This window comes from Mesoplodon bidens (genome assembly GCF_964165515.1).
Source record: "Mesoplodon bidens genome assembly, chromosome: 11".
Classification (NCBI taxonomy): domain Eukaryota; kingdom Metazoa; phylum Chordata; class Mammalia; order Artiodactyla; family Ziphiidae; genus Mesoplodon; species Mesoplodon bidens.
This window is the reverse complement of record NC_138167.1, coordinates 5,898,286-5,917,323: the sequence shown is the minus strand read 5'-3', so window position 1 is coordinate 5,917,323 and position 19,038 is coordinate 5,898,286. Positions and strand designations below refer to the sequence as shown.

Below are 19,038 nucleotides of genomic sequence, written 5' to 3'. Positions count from 1 at the left end.
ACCACTGGACTGCCAGGGAATTCCCTAGGAAGACTTTCTTTGTATCTCTATCAGCCATAATTTGCAGCACTTCGACAAAAGGGGTGTGTGTGAGTATGTGTGTGCGTGCATTTTTCACATTCAAATTATACTCTACAAACTAAATAACATCTATAGCAGTGATATGCAGGTAAATGTTTAACGGCAGGCTCTCCAGAGAGAACAAAAGGCCCTCCTTTTTAGCATATACTGATTTTTCTGGTGTAAATTCCCACCATGGCTGATTGCAAGCTGGCAACTCACAATGTCATGTTTCCACCATACAGATACAATAGAGATAAATATTGGGTTGGCCAGAAAAACCCGAATGAATTTTTGGCCAACCTAATAATTTCAGTTTTGTTAAGGGCTGAATTGTGTACCCCCCAAGTTCATAAGTTGAAGCCCTAACCCCCAGTACCTCAGAGTGTACCTGTATTGGGGATAGGGCCTTAAAAGAAATAATTAAGTTAAAATGAGGCCACTACTGTGGGCTCAAATACAATCTGACTTGTGTCAGTATAAGAAGAGGAAATTTAGGAATTCCCTGGAGGTCCAGTGGTTGGAACTCCATGCTTTCACTGCTAAGGGCCCGGGTTCAGTCCCTGGTCGAGGAGCTAAGATCCTGCGGGCCGAGAGGCGTGGTCAAAAAAAAAAAAAAAGAGGAAATTTGGACACAGAGGTGCACGCACACAGATAAAAATATGGTGTGAGGGCACAGAAGAAGGCAGTCACCTTCAAGCGAAAGACAGAGGCCTCTGTCAAAACCAAACCTGTTGACACCTTGCTCTTGGATTGCCTCCAGGACCGTGAGAAATAAATTTCTGCTGCTTAAACTATTTTAGCATTTTTGTTACGGCAGTCCTAGCAAACTAATACAAAAAGGTAGTAAGATAATTAGAAAGTGATGAGTTTTGAGTACTTTTTAACTTTTGTTTTTAATATAATTTATTTAAATTATATTTATACAATTTTATTTTTAAATTTTTTTTATTTTTTTTTAAATTAATTTATTTATTTTTGGCTGCGTTGGGTCTTCGTTGCTGCGCGTGGGCTTTCTCTAGTTGCGACGAGCAGGGGCTACTCTTCATTGCGGTGCGAGGGCTTCTCATTGCGGTGGCTTCTCTTGTTGCGGAGCACAGGCTCTAGGCGCACGGGCTTCAGTAGTTGTGGCACGAGGGCTCAGTCATTGTGAGGCATGGGCTTAGTTGCTCCGCTGCATGTGGGATCTTCCCAGACCAGGGATGGAACCCATGTCCCCTGCATTAGCAGGTGGATTCTTAACCACTCTGCCACCAGAGAAGTCCCCGATTTTATTTTTTTTAATGGCTGCATTTAATAACCGGCTCACAGAATTCATGAAAAATTAACAAACAGCTCTCACAAGCCCGTTCAAGCCAGCTCCAGTTCATTGCCTATTTCAATGAGTCTCAAATTTCTATTTCTAACCAAGAACACTTTTCTCAGTCCAAGGCTTCTATAGTTAACCTCCTCCTTCTCAGTTTATATAACTGAGATCTCAAAATTAAAATATGCAAACAAATTCCATATCTTTTCCTCTAACTCTGCTTTTCTTCAGTGCTCCCCATGTCACCATTCAGACACCATTCAGATGTTCAAACCAGAAACCTTGCGTCATCCTTGCTGTTTTTTTCTCCCTCAATGACATTTTTCCCCAGGGGCTCCCATGAATCTGTCACCAACGTGATCCATCCCACCTCCAAATATATCTTGGCGACTAAGAAACATATTCACAGCCTAAACGCTGAGAGCTATGTTTTATTCAGTGGACCTACTAAGGACTTCAATTCCGGGAGGTAGCATCTCAAGTAACCCTGAGAAAACGGGTCTGAGGAGGCAGGGTGGGAACTAGGACGTAGAGGAGTTTTGCAACAAAGGGCAAACAGTAGTGACAGGGATAGAATAGGATAGTTATACAGGTAGCTGTAGAAGTCCCAGTAGGGGACTATAGATAGGGAAACCTAGGAAACTTTGCAAGACCACTGTAAGTTAATGATCGCTCAAGAAAGCTATTGGAACATCGTGGAACGAAGCAGGCTTGCTTAACTATAAAGCCATAAACAAAAGCACGAGATATGCCCCAGGCCATTAGGTGGAAGAAAAGTGTCACCACCTTTCTACTGATTTAAATAAACGCTACGATAATCCTAGTTTGACCTCATAGGGTCAGACACTCTCTTGCCTGATACAAAGGAGGAACTAGTGATGTAAGCCTCCTGTCTACTCGAAGAAGGTGGTCTTTTCCCCTCCCTCTTTCCTTTGACTATAAAATTGTAGCCCACTTAATCCTCAGGGCAGAGAGTTCCCTCGCCTGCCTGCTTGCATCTCTTACAAGCGTCCTATATTAATAAATCTACTTCTTGCCTATCACTTCGTCTCTCGCTGAATTCCTTCTGCGCTGAGACACAAAGAACCTGAGCCTCAGTAAGTCCAGACACCAGGTGAGTGATTCTAATTAAAAGACCGGGGGTTCAAGTCCCAATCAGGGTTCTGGCTGCTTTTGAGCCCCGGCCACGTGGGTTCAAGTCCTAATCTGGGTTCAGACTAGGTTCGAGTCCCGGTACGGGGGTTCAAGTCCAAATCTGAGGTGCACGGTTTCAGCAGGAAAAAAAAGATTACTGTTAATAAAAGAAAACTATACATCTCAAGTTAAGGAATTGAGCGCTTTTCTGTGTCTGGGGAGATGCAAGAGTCTGGGCTCAGTGCAATCATTCCTTTGATCTGCACCTCAGCTCTCTGGGGCCAGTATCCTGTGTTTTCTCATCCTGAGTCTCCTCAGGTTCACCGTGGAGAGTGGCTGCAGTCTGAGGGCTGCTAGATGGCAGGTATTCTTTGTTTCCTTCGTGAGTTCCTCAGGGCTCACCAGCTCACCACTGGAGGGCTGCAGTTGCTGATGACTGTGACATCCTTTGTTTACGGATAAGGCAGGCAATGTTTTATTTCTCAGTCTTGATTCCATCTACTTCCTTCCATCTTCTGTGACACCTCTCTGGCCCAAACTATTATCATCACTCTCTGGAACTAGTACAGTAGCCTCCTAAATCATCTTCCTGATTCCACACTCTCTCATCCAACCATCTTTCAAGAGCAGCCATAGTAAGCTTTTTCAAATGTAAAGAGAAGCCTCTGGCTTTTCCTACTGCTCTTAGGATAAAATGGTTACTCATCACCCTAGCCTAGAAGCAAAGCCTGAAACCGAGCAGGACCCTGTGGGGCCCTCCCTGGTACAAATCCTTTCTGTGTCCCCTGTTTCTTATCTGTAGAAAATAGGCTTCATTCACAAACTTCCCTGAGTTCCAAAGGGCAGGTTCAAACAGTTGCTAATCACGGAAGGGAGGGAATGCAGAAAAAAGGGGGAGCAGTGAAGAAACAATAGTGCAACCTTGGGGCAGGGCCCTGGTTCCTCCCCAAGAAATATACATAGTAATACCTTTGAGGCTTCCCTGATGGCGCAGTGGTTAAGAATCCGCCTGCCAATGCAGGGGACACGGACCCGGGTTCGATCCCTGGTCCGGGAAGATCCCACTTGCCGTGGAGCAAGTAAGCCCGTGTGCCACAACTACTGAGCCTGCGCTCTAGAGCCCACAAGCCACAACTACTGAAGCCCGCAGTCCTAGAGTCCGTGCTCCACAACAAGAGAAGCCACCGCAATGAGAAGCCCACGCACCGCAACGAAGAGTAGCCCCCGCTCGCCACAACTAGAGAAAGCCCGTGCACAGCAACGAAGACCCAAATGCAGCAATAAATAAATAAATACAATTTAAAATAATAATAATACCTTTGAGCTCTTCTGCAGGAATTAAGGCCCCCACCCAGGTGGAGGATGGCACCGCCCTGTTACCTCACCACCAACCAATCAGAAGAAAGTCACACCCTGTAGCCCTCACTCCAAATTTTGCCTATAAAAATTTCTCCCCCCAAACCATCAAGAAGTCCTGGGTTTTTGAGCCCTGGCCACCTGTTCTCCTTGCTTGGCCCTGCAATAAACCTTTCTTTGCTCCAAACTCCAGCATTTTGGTTTGTTTGGCCTCATCATGCATTGGGTACGTGAACTTGTGTTCTGTAGCAAGCCCAGCAAGGTCTGACCTTTGCTATTGAGCTCCAGTCACACTTGGGTCATAGGGCCAGTTCTGAAACCGTGCAACCCAGATTGGGACTTGAACCCACGGTTTTTGTTTTTTGTTTTTTTGCGGTACGCGGGCCTCTTTCTGTTGTGGCCTCTCCCGTTGCGGAGCACAGGCTCCGGACGCGCAGGCTCAGCGGCCATGGCTCACGGGCCCAGCCGCTCCGCGGCATGTGGGATCTTCCCGGACCGGGGCACGAACCCCTGTCCCCTGCATCGGCAGGCGGACTCTCAACCACTGCGCCACCAGGGAAGCCCCGTACCCACGGTTTTTTAATTGAGATCACACACCTGGCCTCAGGACTAAATGAACTCAGGTTCTTGATGTCTCATGGCAAAAAGAATTCAGTGAGAGACAAAGTGATAGGTAAGAAGTGGGCTTATTTAGAGAGAAACACACTCCAGAGACAAAGTGTGGAAGGCGAGAGGCCCTGAAATATGGGGGTGGTTAGTTTTTATGGACTGGGTAATTTCATAGGCTAATGAATGGGAGGATTATTCCAACTATTTCGGGGAAGGGGTGGGGATTTCCAGGAACTGGGCCACTGCCCACTCTTTGGCCTTTACAGCCTCAGAACTGTCATGGTGCTGTTGGGTGTGTCATTTAGCATGCTAATATATTACAATGAGCATATAATTAGGCTCAAGGTCCACTGGAAGTCGAAACTTCTGCCATCTTGGACCTGGTTGGTTCTAACCAGTTTTTGTCATGTCCTATGGCTACATCATTCTTTTAAAGGTTGTGCCCTGCCCCCTTCCCTCTGTTTCAGTTCCTTCTCCCACCTAACTCCCTTCTTCTTGTGGCTTTCACTTATATTCTTTTCTTTTGTGTGGAACTCTTAACTAACACCTTGATACTGAACCAAACTTGGATCTGCTTGCCCACGCACAGTAAAGCCAATGTAATGACACCAGGTTGTGGTGAAGGAAAATGCAGTGTTTATTGCAGGGCTGCCAGAGAGCAGCCCAGGGCAGCTGGTGCTTAAGACGCTTAAGACACTCAAACTTCCCATGGGTTTCAGCAAAGCAATTTTAAAGGCCAGGTGAGGGAGGGGGAGTCCCAGTGTATGTGATCAGCTCGTGCACAATTTTCTGAATGTTGGGGTAACAGGCCCGTGTCACAGGGGTTAACATTATCAGTCCTTAGGCACCAGTAGGCTATGTGCTCATGGCCATCAAGCGGTTAATTTTTTCCACTTGGTGGTGGTTCTAGCATCTATGAAACAACTCAGGAAATGTGCATCAGATACTATCATCTAGGTACTTTGGAGAGAAGCTATAAAACAGAGGCTATGTGGGAGGGGTCTGTCCCAGGGAGGCCCACAGGGTCTTGCTCAGTTACACCCTGAGGTCTTCTAGGCCTTCTCAGAAAGGCCATTCTCCTTTTCTTTTTCTTTAATTAATTAATTTATTTTATTTATTTATGTTTGGCTGCCTTGGGTCTTCATTGCTGCATGTGGGCTTTCTCTAGTTGCGGCGAGCGGGCGCTACTCTTTGTTGCGGTGCATGGGCTTCTCATTGCGATGGCTTCTCTTGTTGCAGAGCACGGGTTCTAGGCGCGCGGGCTTCAGTAGTTGTGGCTTGCAGACTCAACAGTTGTGGCTCGAGGGCTCTAGAGCGCAGGCTCAGTAGTTGTGGCACACAGGCTTAGTTGCTCCACGGTATGTGGGATCTTCCTGGACCAGGGCTCGAACCCGTATCCCCTGCATTGGAAGGCGGATTCTTAACCACTGCGCCACCAGAGAAGTCCAGAAATGCCATTCTTAACCATAATCTAAATTAGGATTCCCTCTTACCGGGCCCTGCTTTTCCTTGATGGCAGCAAACACCATTTGTCTTTATACCTGCATTTGTGGATCGAGTTTGTTCCTTTCCAAATGTCATCAAGTACTTCTATGTCAGATTCTGATCTTCTATCTCCAACAGACCTTCAGTTTTGCTCTGCATCCCTACCGCCCAGGCCCAGTGCATGCCACATAGTAAGTGCTCAATAAATACTTGCAGAATGAGTATTAAATGTGATTTTTTTTTTTTTTCAGTACGCGGGCCTCTCACTGTTGTGGCCTCTCCCGCTGCGGAGCACAGGCTCTGGACGCGCAGGCTCAGCGGCCATGGCTCACGGGCCCAGACACTCCGCGGCATGTGGGATCTTCCCGGACCAGGGCACGTACCCGTGTCCCCTGCATCAGCAGGTGGATTCTCAACCACTGCGCCACCAGGGAAGCCCTAAATGTGATTTTTCAAAGTAATTAAGAACTTCCTGCCCTCAATTTGGATTTGCTGTATAGATGAAATGCCTTTAGCTCCTCCCTCCACTTTGTGAATCACTAATGAGTGAACAAAGGACAAGCCAGGGAGCTAGCCCCACTTAGGATTCACTAGAAGGAAGTGAAGGCCCCGAAGGATATAAAGGTAGAGAAAAACTAGAAAAAGTTAAGTCAGCCTTTTAAAAATTAGCAATGATAAACAAAGGGGCATTCGATTTGGCAAGTAAGACTTTTGATGACTGGCTGATCTAGGCTGGCAGAGTTTAAGAGGGAGTGGGTTTTGTAGGCGTGCTCCTTTCCCCTGCAGTTTCTAGAATAACCTGGGTGTCTCCTACTTCCGGCCTCGCTCTCCTCCCAGGTGAACACAAATACTGTCTCCTGTGGAGGGTCCCTAGACAGAACTACGTTGACCGTGGGAAGAGGAGAGAGATGGGGAAGTAAGGACGCTTTTTTGAGTGATGGAGGAAGGAAGCCCTTCAAACGCAGATAAACTCCATCACCAGATCTGCTGAAGCACTGTTCCTTCCACTCTCCAGTGGAACCCGGAGCTACAGCCGCCCCTCAGCGGCCCTCACTTCCGCCCTGGGGCCTTTGTTCCGGCGCAGAATGTTCCAGACGCAAACGCCGGCGCCGGAAGGAGGTGAGCGGGGGCGGGAGCTGGCAGGCCCACGGCGGCCCTCTGCGGCGGACGGGGCGGGGCGGAGACCGCGTCACCGCTGCGGCCGCTGGGAGGCGCGCGAGCCACTCGGGCGGCCCGTCTGCCGCGCCTGCGCACGTAACCGCTCACGTGACCGCCACTCCGGGGAGTCAGCATGTCCCGCCTCCCGCAGCGCCGCGGTTACGTAGCCGGCGCCTGGGCGGTAGCGCGGGTGTCACGTCTGCTTCAGGGCGCGTTTCCTGCAGTCGCCATTTCGTCCCCGCCCGGGGATTTGGCGCAGTGGCTTCTCATTTCTTGAGCCCCGTTGCTTCCGTTTACCAGATCTAGTCACAGAGAAGTCGTTTAACCTTTCGGAGCCTCGCTCTGTGAATCTGTAAACATTGGGCCGTCTTCGTTGTGGGGATTAAATGAGATGTGGTGGGGTTTCATCCTAGTCACCCTTAACGTGAGCCCAACGATTCTCAGATTAAATAGGGCGGAAGGTCTCCAGCCACCGTTCCATGCGAGCGGGAGGAGGCGGGAGACTGGACTTTGTGCTTTTAGCTGGTTCTCAGCCTCTCATTGTGTGTTTTTTGGGAGGCTGGGTTCTAGTGTTTTGCTTTTTAAGCTAGATTCCAGTGTTTTAAGATGCCTCTTTTCCGCATAACACGACCCACTTGAAGGCAGTCTAACCATTTCATCTGGCGCCCAACCAAAGAAACAGATATCCCTTCCCATGCTGGAAGAAAAATGAGCTTACTTAAGGAGGGGCAGTGTGTCCATCTCCAACGTGGCACATGAGTATGATCTCAAGAAATCACATGTGGGTCTTCCCTGGTGGCGCAGTGGTTAAGAATCCACCTGCCAATGCAGGGGACACGGGTTCAAGCCCTGGCCCAGGTAGATCCTACATCTTCCTGGGCGGAGCAACTAAGCCTGTGCGCCACAACTACTGAGCCTGCCCTCTAGAGCCTGTAAGCCACAACTACTGAGCCGACGAGCCACAACTACTGAAGCCCGTGTGCCTAGAGCCCGTGCTCCGGAACAAGAGAAGCCACTGCAGTTAGATAACCGCGCACCACAACGAAGAGTAGACCCCTCGCCGCTACTAGAGAAAGCTGGCGTGCAGCAGCCATAAATAAATAAATAAAATTTATTTTTTAAAAAACCACATGTGCAATCAAGATTCAACAGATTTCGTGAAGCCAGGTCATCAAGTTCTGTAACTGTTAAAGTGACAGCAAAGTACATGTGATAAATCTTTAAAAGCACTAAACTTATTCCTGGAAGAAATGAAGCAGAAGTATGTGCCTCACAATGGCCATACATGGCAGAAAAGGAAAAAGAAAAGCTCTTGGTCTCAAGTCACAGTTCACACCTCCTGCCAGAGAAGACAGCCTTGGGATGGAAGGATTTCGAAACCAGCCAAGGATGGCATAACAGTTTTAGAAACCAAAAACGTTCAAACTGTTGATGAGGCTGTATCAGTGGAGGAACAGGAAGCAAAAGCCACCCAGAGCTACTAAAAAGAAGTATTGGGCAAAGGGCTAGCTTCCAGAATATAATGAGGCTGGTATCTTCTGATGGGGAAATGCCCAATTGCCATTAAAGTTCCAAACTAGAAACACAAGGCCCTGGTTTGATAGCAACTAATGACCTTGTGACCACCTCTCTCTTCTTCTCTCCTGGTGGCAGTGTAGCAGTCTGTTTAATAAAGCCAGAAAGTTCTACAGAGGTAAAAATCCCAGTGCTCCCGCCGCCCCCACTTTTTTTTTTTTTTTTTGCCACGCCTTGCAGCATGTGGAACCTTAGTTCCTGGATCAGGGATTGAACCCGTGCCCCCTGCAGTGGAAGCACGGAGTCTTAACCGCTGGACTGCCAGGGAAGTCCCCACATCCTTCTTTTTAATATGCTTTCTTCTTTCCCTTTAATTAAAACAATGTAAAATGTTATTCTGTACATCATTATATGTGTACTGCCATGTATTGTATTTTACCTGAAACTAACATATGCTGTACCTAATAGATGGGGTAAGGTATTTTCAAGGGTAATTTTAACTCTGAGACAAACCTGTCACCTTACCTCTGCCGACTCTCTATCCCCTAAAAATGTGAAGCGTGTAGCACAGTGCCTGACACACAGGAGGTGCCAGTTCAGCGCCTTCAGCCTGGACACCCACTTTCCACAATCCACACGCACTCTCTCACTAAAATTGCCGATGACCCAAAAAATCATGTATGTAATCAAACCTGAATTGTCTGCTGTGCTGTGTCCTCCTTGACCCTCTCCTCACTCTACACATTTCCTCCAGGGCTCCTCTTGTTCTCATAGTTCAACTCCTGGCTGAAGGCTGATACACCTCCCAAATTTATATCTCCAGTCCAGGCCTCTCACTGCCCCCTCCAGCCCTGCCATTTTCTTTTTTCTTTTCCAGACCTGCCACTGTCAAGCGTGTTCTGGATGGTTCTATTGGGTTGTTGCTCAGGCACCTCAAAAACACGTCCTAAAGTGAACTCACCATCTCTCTCTCCCACCCTCCTGCCCCTGCTCCCATCGGCTCCTCTTTCTGTCATCTCCGTCTTCTCGTGGCATCACCTTCCAAAAAAGTCTTCCAGGCTAGAAAACTTCCCTTTCTCTCTCTCTTTTCCCTGGCCTCAGCATCTAATCAGTCACCAGCTCTTGCAGTTTCATCAGTGTTTCTTGAATTCTTTTCATCCTTTTTTTTTTTTTTTTTTTTGCGGTACGCGGGCCGCTCACTGTTGTGGCCTCTCCCGCTGCGGAACACAGGCTCCAGATGCGCAGGCTCAACGGCCATGGCTCACGGGCCCAGCCGCTCTGCAGCATGTGGGATCCTCCCGGAGCGGGGCACGAACCCGTGTCCCCTGCATCGGCAGGCGGACTCTCAACCACTGCGCCACCAGGAAAGCCCTTTTCATCCTTATTTTGACTGCCCTATTCCAGGCTCTCAACACTTGTCACCTGGGCCGCTCCACTGCTGCCGGGATGCTTTTTCTAAAAGAAGTTTCTGACCATGTTCCTCTCCCGCCTCTCTCCTACGTGGCTCCCCCATTACCCATCTGTCCTACAGGGTAACATTTGCATTCTTAACTTGGCCTGCAAGCCCTCCTGATCTCACACCGACTCCCCTAGGCTTGCGTCTCACGCTGCAGCAACCCTGAAATCTTCCAAGTTCCCCAAACCCAGCTACCGCTTCTGTTTTATTTTCATGTTGACCTCTCAGTCTGATGTCTTATTCATGCAGCAACTCTAATCCAACCTCCAGTCCTGCAGAACTACCTCTCAGGCAAATTTCTTGTCATTCTTAAAGATTCAGCCCAGGGACTTTCCTGGTGGTCCAGTGGGTAAGACTTCACGCTCCCACAGGGGGCCTAGGTTCGATCCCTGGTGGGAGAACTAGGTCCCGCATGCATGCCGCAACTAAGAAGTCCACATGCTGCAGCTAAGAGCCAGTGTGCCACAACTACGACCCCAGGCAGCCTAAATAAAAAATAAATAAATAAATACTAAAGAAAAAAAAGATTCAGCCCAGTGTCATCTCCTCCAGGACACTTTCCTTTCTGAACTGCTTGATCTCTGGTTAGGAGTCCCATCCTTTTAACTCCTATAGTACTTTCTGGATATCCAGAATTTTATCTACCGCACGATAAGCTGTTTCATAAATGTCCTTGTAACTTCCTTGAAGATTCCCTGCTTAATCCTCAGAGCTCAGCACAAATGATTAAATTTGAACCAGAAACTAAGTGCTTTATGTATATATAGAACCTCACTGAATCCTCACTAGAACCTATGCAGTAGATACCAATAGTATCTCCATTTTACAGAGGGAGAAGCAGGCATGAGGAGGTTAATAAATGTGCCCAAGTTCCCCCGCATACGGGCCTTCAGGTGTTCACACCCAGTCAGCCTGGCTCCACAGCTGGCATCATTTACTACTAATATTATATTGCCTCTCTATAAAGTGGGCACTTAGTAAATGTTAAGGAAACAGGAATAGCTATGCTTAGTGAGTACAAACTATCTAGCAGACTCTGTGCTAAGTGCTTCACCTGGATTATCTCAACTCCACAACAACCCTGTGAGGTAAGTACCATCATTATTCCCATTTTACGTAAGAGAAAACAGGTTTAGAGAAGTCTGGCAACCTCTCCAAGGTCAGAGAACTAATTATAGTGGTATAGCTTCACTCACAACCAAGGTCTTATCCACACACTCTACCAGATGAGGCTGACAGCTCAGGAATGGATTGACGGGTAGGATGAAGGCTAGAACAGCACGCAGACCCATGACGCCTACCGTTCAGAGCCAGAAACTCGAGTTCAGAACCTCAGGCACAGAGCAGACTGACTCACAACCCGGGTCAGAAAAAGATCAGCGCAGTGACAGTGACCCAGAATCACCAGGACTCGGAAATAGATGTCACCACAATGGAAGCCCTTCCTTGACCTCCTGTCCCATATCCCTAGGGGCTCAGGAACTGCTGGCCCAGGAGGCTCAAAGTTCTTGACGGTGGAGAACAGACCTCCAAAGCGATGATACCACGAAAGGGTTAACCCCCAGCTTGGGCGGCCAGGAGCGGACTCCAAGGAAGCCTGGTAAGATTTAAGCGCCCGGCCCGCCTCCTCGCGGGGGCGGGGCCTCGGGGCGAGGAGCGGCCTGGGGCTGTGACCAGAGGTCTACCGCCCGGGAATGGGCTCTACACGCTACGTGCCCCCAGCGGCCCAGGCCGGAGCCGAGTGTTAACAGTCCCCCGAGGGGCCCCGCGGGGGCGCGGTCTCGGGGCGGGGCGCGACCCGAGACGACGACGAGAGAGTTAACCGCCCGGCGGGGCCGTGGGGGCGGGGCCTCGGGGCGGGGCGAGGCCTGGGGGAGGTGCTGGCGGCGGAAGAGGCCGGCGGTCTTCGCCCGGCGCGGCGGGCACTTTAGGCTGGGCTGCTCCGGAGGGCCTGCGACCTCCCGGCACGGGAAGCCCTGCGAGGTTCGAGGGCGGTGACAGGGGTGCGGGGCGCGCGAGGGGGAAGGTCCCTCGACAGGCCGAAAGGCGGCGACCTCGCGAGTCCCGAGAGACCGGGACAGGTGGGTGAGGGCAAGGTAGTGATGGGCCTGGGAGCTTTGGGGGAGCAAAGAGGGAGGAGCGGGGCGGTGAGCAAACCTGGGGAAAGGATGGGGCACCTGGGTGAGGAGTCCCCTCCAGGATCCCTCGCTTCACACACTCTTCTCTCCCAACTCCTCTCTGGGTCGATCCCTACCGGGAGCTCGACTTTCAGAAGAGAGACGCCCCAGCAAGCCTCTTTAGGGGAGTTCTCCAGATCCTCATCTCCATGGGCCAGACAGCCTCGGCAGGGGGCGGCGGCAGCAGCACCCACAGCCCGCAGGCCCTGTACCCTGACCTGTCTTGTCCCGAGGGCTTGGAGGAGCTGCTCTCGGCTCCCCCTCCTGACCTGGGGGCCCAACGGCGCCACGGCTGGAACCCCAAGGACTGCTCAGAGAACATCGAGGTCAAGGAAGGGGGGTTGTGCTTTGAACGGCGGCCCGTGGCCCAGAGCACTGATGGGGCCCGGGGTAAGAGGGGCTACTCGAGGGGCTTGCACGCCTGGGAGATCAGCTGGCCCCGGGAGCAGAGGGGCACCCACGCTGTTGTGGGCGTGGCCACGGCCCTCGCGCCGCTGCAGGCTGACCACTATGCGGCGCTGCTGGGCAGCAACAGCGATTCGTGGGGCTGGGACCTTGGGCGCGGGAAGCTGTACCATCAGAGCAAGGGGCCCGAGGCCCCCCGGTATCCAGCCGGACCTCAGGGTGAGCAGCTGGAGGTGCCGGAGAGGCTGCCGGTGGTTCTGGATATGGAGGAGGGAACTCTGGGCTACGCTATTAGGGGCACCTACTTGGGGCCGGCCTTCCGCGGACTGAAGGGCAGGACCCTCTATCCAGCAGTAAGCGCTGTCTGGGGCCAGTGCCAGGTCCGCATCAGCTACCTGGGCGAAAGGAGAGGTGAGGCCTGGGGCAGGTGTGGGGAGAGTAAATTCTGCCACTGGGGTCTGTGGTTTTGGGATGGAAGCTCAACGCCTTACAAGAGCAGAGGGAACTGGCCTTCATCTGACCCATCTCCTACCCCTGTTCAGTGCCAGGAATGGCTAAGAGTCTTCACAGCTGTTACCTAACTCAATCTTCCTAACAGCCATAGAGGTAAAAGTAAGGCTTGGGAAAGTAACTTGCTAGTGAGAGGTGAACCCTCGGAATGCAGTGGAGCACTGTGGGAATTAGAGCTTCACAGGGGATCAGCCCCTGGAGCCAGAGGTGCAAAGGGTTAGATTTGTCCTGGGCTCGGTGTACAAGTCCCAGAGGAAGAGGACTGGCGGTGCCAGGCGCCCGGGGTGTGTACCCGGCTCACTGGGCTCTGACTCTGACACATACCTGCTTCCTCAGTCGAACCCCAGGAAGGAGCCGTTGAGGTCCAGGCACCTGGAAGAGCAGTGAAGGAGGCAGGGCCTTGGGACTGAGCGGACTTAACTGTTCTGCAGTTGCTGAGTCTGCAGCAGAGGGTGGCTGCCTCTCCCCCGTAGCCCATGGGAGCTATTGTAGAGTGGAGGAGGGCCACCCTTCCTTTCATCTCCTCAGCCCCAGCTCTGGGGCCTCTCTGGATTCCAAGCCTGGGCCAGCTCCACAGTCACAGCCGCCTCAGCCTGTTGCTTAGAGGGCCTTACTTAGAACTTCACCCTAACTCCAACCGGGGATGTGTGAGACCCATGATGCGTCCGCCACAAGAGCAGATGCAGAACTTCGGGGCACCTTAGACCTCCCCTGAACCGAGGTGGGAGCAGACTTGCAGCAGGAAAACGGAAGGGACTCTGGGCAGGAGCCCGTGGTTTGATGATGTCTGGCTGGTGGCCGCACCCGTACTTACCTTCCCTCATTCTCTCTCCCAGCCGAGCCACACTCCCTTCTGCACCTGAGCCGCCTGTGTGTGCGCCACGCCCTGGGGGCTACGCGGCCAGGCCACGTTTCTGCTCTGCCCTTGCCCCCTGCCATGAAGCGCTACCTGCTCTACCGGTGACCCCCGTGATACCACAGATTGCGCTGGGGGAGACAGCACTGCTGGCCTAGACCAGCTGCCTGAAGCCGGTGAGGCTGGGTCCCACCCCACCCCAAGCTCTGGGGAGCACCACAGCCCCAGGGCCACCCAGAGGGTGGAAGGGAGGGAGCTGTTACTCAAGGCTGCGGCAGCCTGGTACACAAGACATTTCTGCAAGTAAAAGTTGGAAGAGATGTGCTGCTGTAGAAACCTGTGGTTTTTTTTGTTTTGTTTTGTTTTTTTTTGCACAAGGGTCCCATGGCTGCCTCAGAAGGGAAAAAGATGATCTGGACAAGTTCAGTGAAGAAGGACACACCCCAAGGCTTAGTGCCAGGTGTTTATTTCCCACACACGCAGGACTGCTCACAGACACAACACACACAGGCATCGGCACCGTGGGAGGGAGCAGCACCCCGGCCTCAGCAGAGGACAGGGCTTTCTCTCAGCCCGATCTCATGGCGTGAGATGGGACAGGACGGGTTCTTGCTCCTGCCTTCACTGGGGACTGAGGGGACCCATAAGCAAACACCCCTCCCACCGCTCAGCCAAGCTAAAGCCACCTTGGTGACAGGTTGAGTTCCAACTGATACAGTAAGTGGAAGCGGGAGTGGCCTGGTCCCAACCATTACAGGGTAGGGTGTAAACGGTAAAGGAAGAGGTACACTTTGGATTAGGCCACAAGAGGCAGCAGGTGACACCATCAGAAGCACGTGTGAAGGTCGGGGGGCAGTACAGTTACTGGGCTTCTGAGCTACCTAGTCCCTGTCTCAGCAGGAAGGGTAGCAGAGACGGGCAGGGCTTAATGTTTGGCATTGATGATGTCCACGAATTCAGGCTTGAGGGAAGCGCCCCCCACAAGGAAGCCATCCACGTCAGGCTGGCTTGCCAGCTCCTTGCAGGTTGCCCCAGTCACAGAACCTGGGAAGGGAGAAGAGAGGGGGAGAGGTCAGGGATGGGAGGGGGTACTCCATGTCGAAGAAGGACTCAATCGGGTTCTCAGCCCACTCCACCTCCGGCTGGAACCAAACTCACTTACCCCCATAAATGATGCGGGTGCTGTGAGCCACTGCATCAGAGATGTTGGACTTAAGCCATCCCCGGAGCTTTTCGTGTACTTCCTGGGCCTAGAACAAGAAGCTAGACTAAGACTTTCACTCAAAGGGGCAAAAACCCTGTGCACCAGTGTAGACAGGCAGTGTGGTTTTGGGACAAGAACCCTAGGATCTGAGATAGAACATCGGGGCTTCGATCCCACCCAGGTCCTGGAATGGATGTCCTTTGGCATGTCACTCTCTTTTCTCCTGTCTTTTATTTTTACTTATTTTTAGTTTTTATTTTTTTATTAACACCTTTATTGGAGTATAATTGCTTTACAATGGTGTGTTAGTTTCTGCTTTATAACAAAGTGAATCAGCTATACATATACATATATCCCCATATCTCTTCCCTCTTGCGTCTCCCTCCCTCCCGCCCCTCTAGGTGGTCACAGAGCACTGAGCTGACCTCCCTGTGCTATGCGGCTGCTTCCCACTAGCTATCTATTTTACATGTGGTAGTGTATATAAGTCCATGCCACTCTCTCACTTCGTCCCAGCTTACCCTTCCCCCTCCCCTCTCCTGTCTTTTAAATGAGGGGTTGGCCCAGGTGGTCTCTGTGACTGTCCAGTTCTGCCAAGGCAGGGGAGATGAGGGTAGGGCTCCTGGGCTTGGTTACCTGTTGGGGTGTCGCAGTCTTGCCAGTACCAATGGCCCACACAGGCTCATAGGCCAGGACAACCTTGCCCCAGTCCTTCACATTATCTGTGGGACAGAGATCACAGGTGAAAGGGTGAACAGGAAGGAGATATAGCCAGCTGTTTCCCCAGGGAATGAGTGACGGTGGCCTACTGCCCCCTGGCGGCCGTTAGAGGAACTCCAAGTGGCATCTATACCATCGGGGCAGGAGCGGAAGTGATAAGGATACAGGGTTCTCACCCTCCCCTTTCCTGCATCGGCGTGGGGACCAAGTCAGGCTGCAGGGCATCTGACCCCACCCTCTGTGCCTCCGTAGCCCTGGCTAGGCTCAAAGGTCCCTTTCTCCAGAGATACCTGCGATGACCTTGGTTTGCTCGAAAACGACCTTCTCAGTGATGCCAGCTTCCCTCTCATCTAGCTTCTCCCCAATGCAGGCGATTACTCCAAGTCCCTCTGCCAGGGCGTGAGCCACCTTCTGCCCAATCAGCTGTTGAGGAACAGACTTGGTCAGACACCTGTCCTGGGATAAGCCATCTCTTATCTCCTCTCCTGGTTACTAACCTCATCTGACTCCCCAAAGACGTGCCTTCTCTCCGAGTGCCCCAGGACCACCCACGTGGCTCCACAGTCTTTGATCATGCCAGGGCTAAAGGAAGAGAACAAGCCACGGTTGAGCAGGGAGCCCACCCTGTCGCTTTCCCCTTCATGAGAATAATGAGGGCTGCGTCCACCACCCACCCACATGTCACCTGATCTCCCCCGTAAAGGCCCCGTTAGCCACTTTGTAGCAGTTCTGCGCAGCCACTGCAATCTTGGGATCTAGCTTCTGCCGGGCGAAGTCAATGTAGACGGTGGGGGGTGCGCAAACCACCTCTGAGGATGAGACGGTGACAGAGGGGATGAGGTCACAGGAAGCCTTCATTCCCCAGACCCCATCCAGTGCTCGGGAGCCCCCTAGCCTTAACCACTTTCTTATTTCTGCTTTTGCCCTTTTTCACACCAGCACGATAACCTCTGGCCACTCTGCAGCTCAGGCTGGGCCTGGACCCAACTCTTTGAGCCTTCCAGGTACCCCTGAGAGGCGATGGCCCTTGCCCTGCCCTCTGCTCTTTTAACAGCTGTGGCTCCGATTTCCCCAGGCTATTCTGGGCCTGGGCACCTCCTAGACTCAGCATTCTCTGGGGTCCGACCCCGCCTCCCTTCTAAAATGGCCCATCCCCACCTTCGGAAGCGGGCCAGGCAAGGGTTTTTAGCAAAAGCAGAAGGGGCCAACTCCTGCGGTTTGTACTGGCGTCTTTGGGAGTAATAAACCAGAAGGGGATGCCTCTTGATCAGACCCGGGGTTCTGTGACTTAGGTGCGTGGGAGGGGGGAAGGGCTGAGGACTGCACTCTGCCGAGGGTGGCAGCGAGTCGCCTGGCTCATAGAGGCCTTGCGCTTTCCCGTTTCCAGGCTGGAGAAAGCGGTAGGATCGCTCTTCACTCCCAAATGGCTCAGCCCCTTCCGCGGAAGGCAGGAGTCATGCAGGCCGCCGAGGGGAAAGGGTCAGAGCGGTAGCTCAGGAGGCCAAAGCCACTCGGCCGCCCAGGAAAGGCGCGGGGAGGAGTCTCGGGCTACGTGCGGCGGCGCACGAAGCCCGCGCCTAGAGGGCAGCTTAAGCCCGTACTCAGCCTCCTCCCACACACACCGGGCTGCCGCCGGCCTCTCCCGATCGCCCGCAGGGGCTGGACTCCGCTTCCATCCCCGGCTCTCGGCGGGTGCAGCCCCCGTCCGCTCCCCGGGGCAACCATCCTCCCGACGACCCACAGCCGAGGGCACCGTGAGATGCGGCCCCGCCTTTCCGCGTCGACACACCCCGGGTCCTGCGGCCGCGGGGCCAAGGCCCGGACCCCGATAGCCCTGGTCCCCAGCCGTGCACGCAGGGCCACGCGGACACCGGCTAAGAGAGCTCGGGAGAGGGTGCCGCCACGCCGGCCCTCCCATCCCGGCCCTCCCTGGCCAAGGCTCACCGGTGTCGGCCGGCACCTTGGCCGCGTTCAGAGTGTTGATGAGCTCCCCCAGATTGTTCTTCCGCCCGTTCATCTTCCAGTTCCCCCCAACGAAGAACTTCCTGGAGGGCGCCATCGTGCTGAATCTGGCACACTGAAGGTCACGAGCAGCGCGCAGCCGCTTCCACTGGCCGCTTATATAGAGCGCGGAGAGGCAAAACTCCGCCCCCCCGCGTCCTCTGCCATGGCTGGCCCGGCCCGAGGAAGCCCTGCCCCCGGCCCCGCCCACCGCCGCGGAGGCCCTGCCGCCGGCCCCGCCCGCCGCCCGCGTTGCGAGGTTCTGACGTTATCACCCTTCTTGTAGGAACGTTCCAGGGCTGACTGGGGCTCACAGTCGCTTCAGCCGCAATTGCCAGACTTTGGGGAGAAAGCGAGAACTGTGCGCCCGGCAGGCACTCAGGGGAGACCCCGCTTCACGGCTGCAGCCCTCCAGAGGGCCAGAGGGATCCCGAGGGGGGCGCTGGCTGCAGGCCCGGCCACTCCACTCCCAGGCTTGGCCTCAGAGCCCTGAGGGGCATCTCTCCCAACTCTGGGAAAATGAACCCCCTTCCCCCATCGGAGCGGCCACATCCCTGACTGCTGAGCAGGCACCTTCGACCTACCAGGGCGAGCCCAGCCCAACAGAAACTGGGCAAGTAACAGGGTTCAGAGGCGGAGGGACGGCCCACAGTTGGGTGGAGACGGTGCAGCTAAGAGCCAGTTCAGAAGTCTGCCCTGACCCCAGGAATACCCCACTTTTTTAAAAAAAATATTTTATTATTTATTTATTTATTTATTTATTTATGGCTGGGTTGGGTCTTTGTTACTGCGCGCGGGCTTTCTCTAGCTGCGATGAGCGGGGGCTACTCTTCGTTGCAGTGCGCGGGCTTCTCATTGCAGTGGCTTCTCTTGTTGCGGAGCACGGGGTTCAGTAGTTGTGGCTCGCGGGCTTAGTTGCTCCGCGGCATGTGGGATCTTCCCGGACCAGGGCTCGAACCCGTGTTCCCTGCATTGGCAGGCGGATTCTTAACCACTGCGCCACCAGGGAAGTCCATGGGGTACCCCGCTTTTTACTCCAGCGGGCCAAGGCCTGACAAGGGACTGCAGGGCCTGGGGCCCAGGGCT

At 53.0% G+C, this 19,038-nt stretch overlaps 2 protein-coding genes across 4 annotated transcripts; one reads left to right on the top strand and one right to left on the bottom strand.

Annotated features, from left to right (window-relative positions):
• Window positions 1-12,261: 12,261 nt before the first annotated feature.
• SPSB2 (splA/ryanodine receptor domain and SOCS box containing 2) lies at window positions 12,262-14,483 on the top strand. 3 transcript variants are annotated; one of them, XR_014017002.1, is made up of 3 exons: window positions 12,262-13,072; window positions 14,008-14,203; window positions 14,406-14,483. XR_014017002.1 is itself a non-coding variant. In XM_081248490.1 (2 exons), exons 1-2 carry the CDS (start codon window positions 12,406-12,408, stop codon window positions 14,133-14,135), a joined length of 795 nt encoding a protein of 264 aa, XP_081104616.1. In that variant the 5' UTR covers window positions 12,262-12,405; the 3' UTR covers window positions 14,136-14,351. The 3 variants fall into 3 exon arrangements, 2 of the variants coding, with proteins under 2 accessions (XP_081104616.1, XP_081104617.1); XM_081248490.1 differs by lacking the exon at window positions 14,406-14,483 and having other exon boundaries at window positions 14,008-14,351; XM_081248491.1 differs by lacking the exon at window positions 14,406-14,483 and having other exon boundaries at window positions 13,508-14,128.
• On the bottom strand, window positions 14,478-18,056 carry TPI1 (triosephosphate isomerase 1). Its single transcript, XM_081248498.1, has 7 exons — window positions 17,896-18,056; window positions 16,637-16,760; window positions 16,449-16,533; window positions 16,242-16,374; window positions 15,868-15,953; window positions 15,190-15,277; window positions 14,478-15,071 (listed from the first exon to the last, which is right to left on the bottom strand). The coding sequence occupies exons 1-7, from the start codon at window positions 18,008-18,010 to the stop codon at window positions 14,953-14,955; spliced, it is 750 nt and encodes a 249-aa protein (XP_081104624.1). The 5' UTR covers window positions 18,011-18,056; the 3' UTR covers window positions 14,478-14,952.
• Window positions 18,057-19,038: the final 982 nt, after the last annotated feature.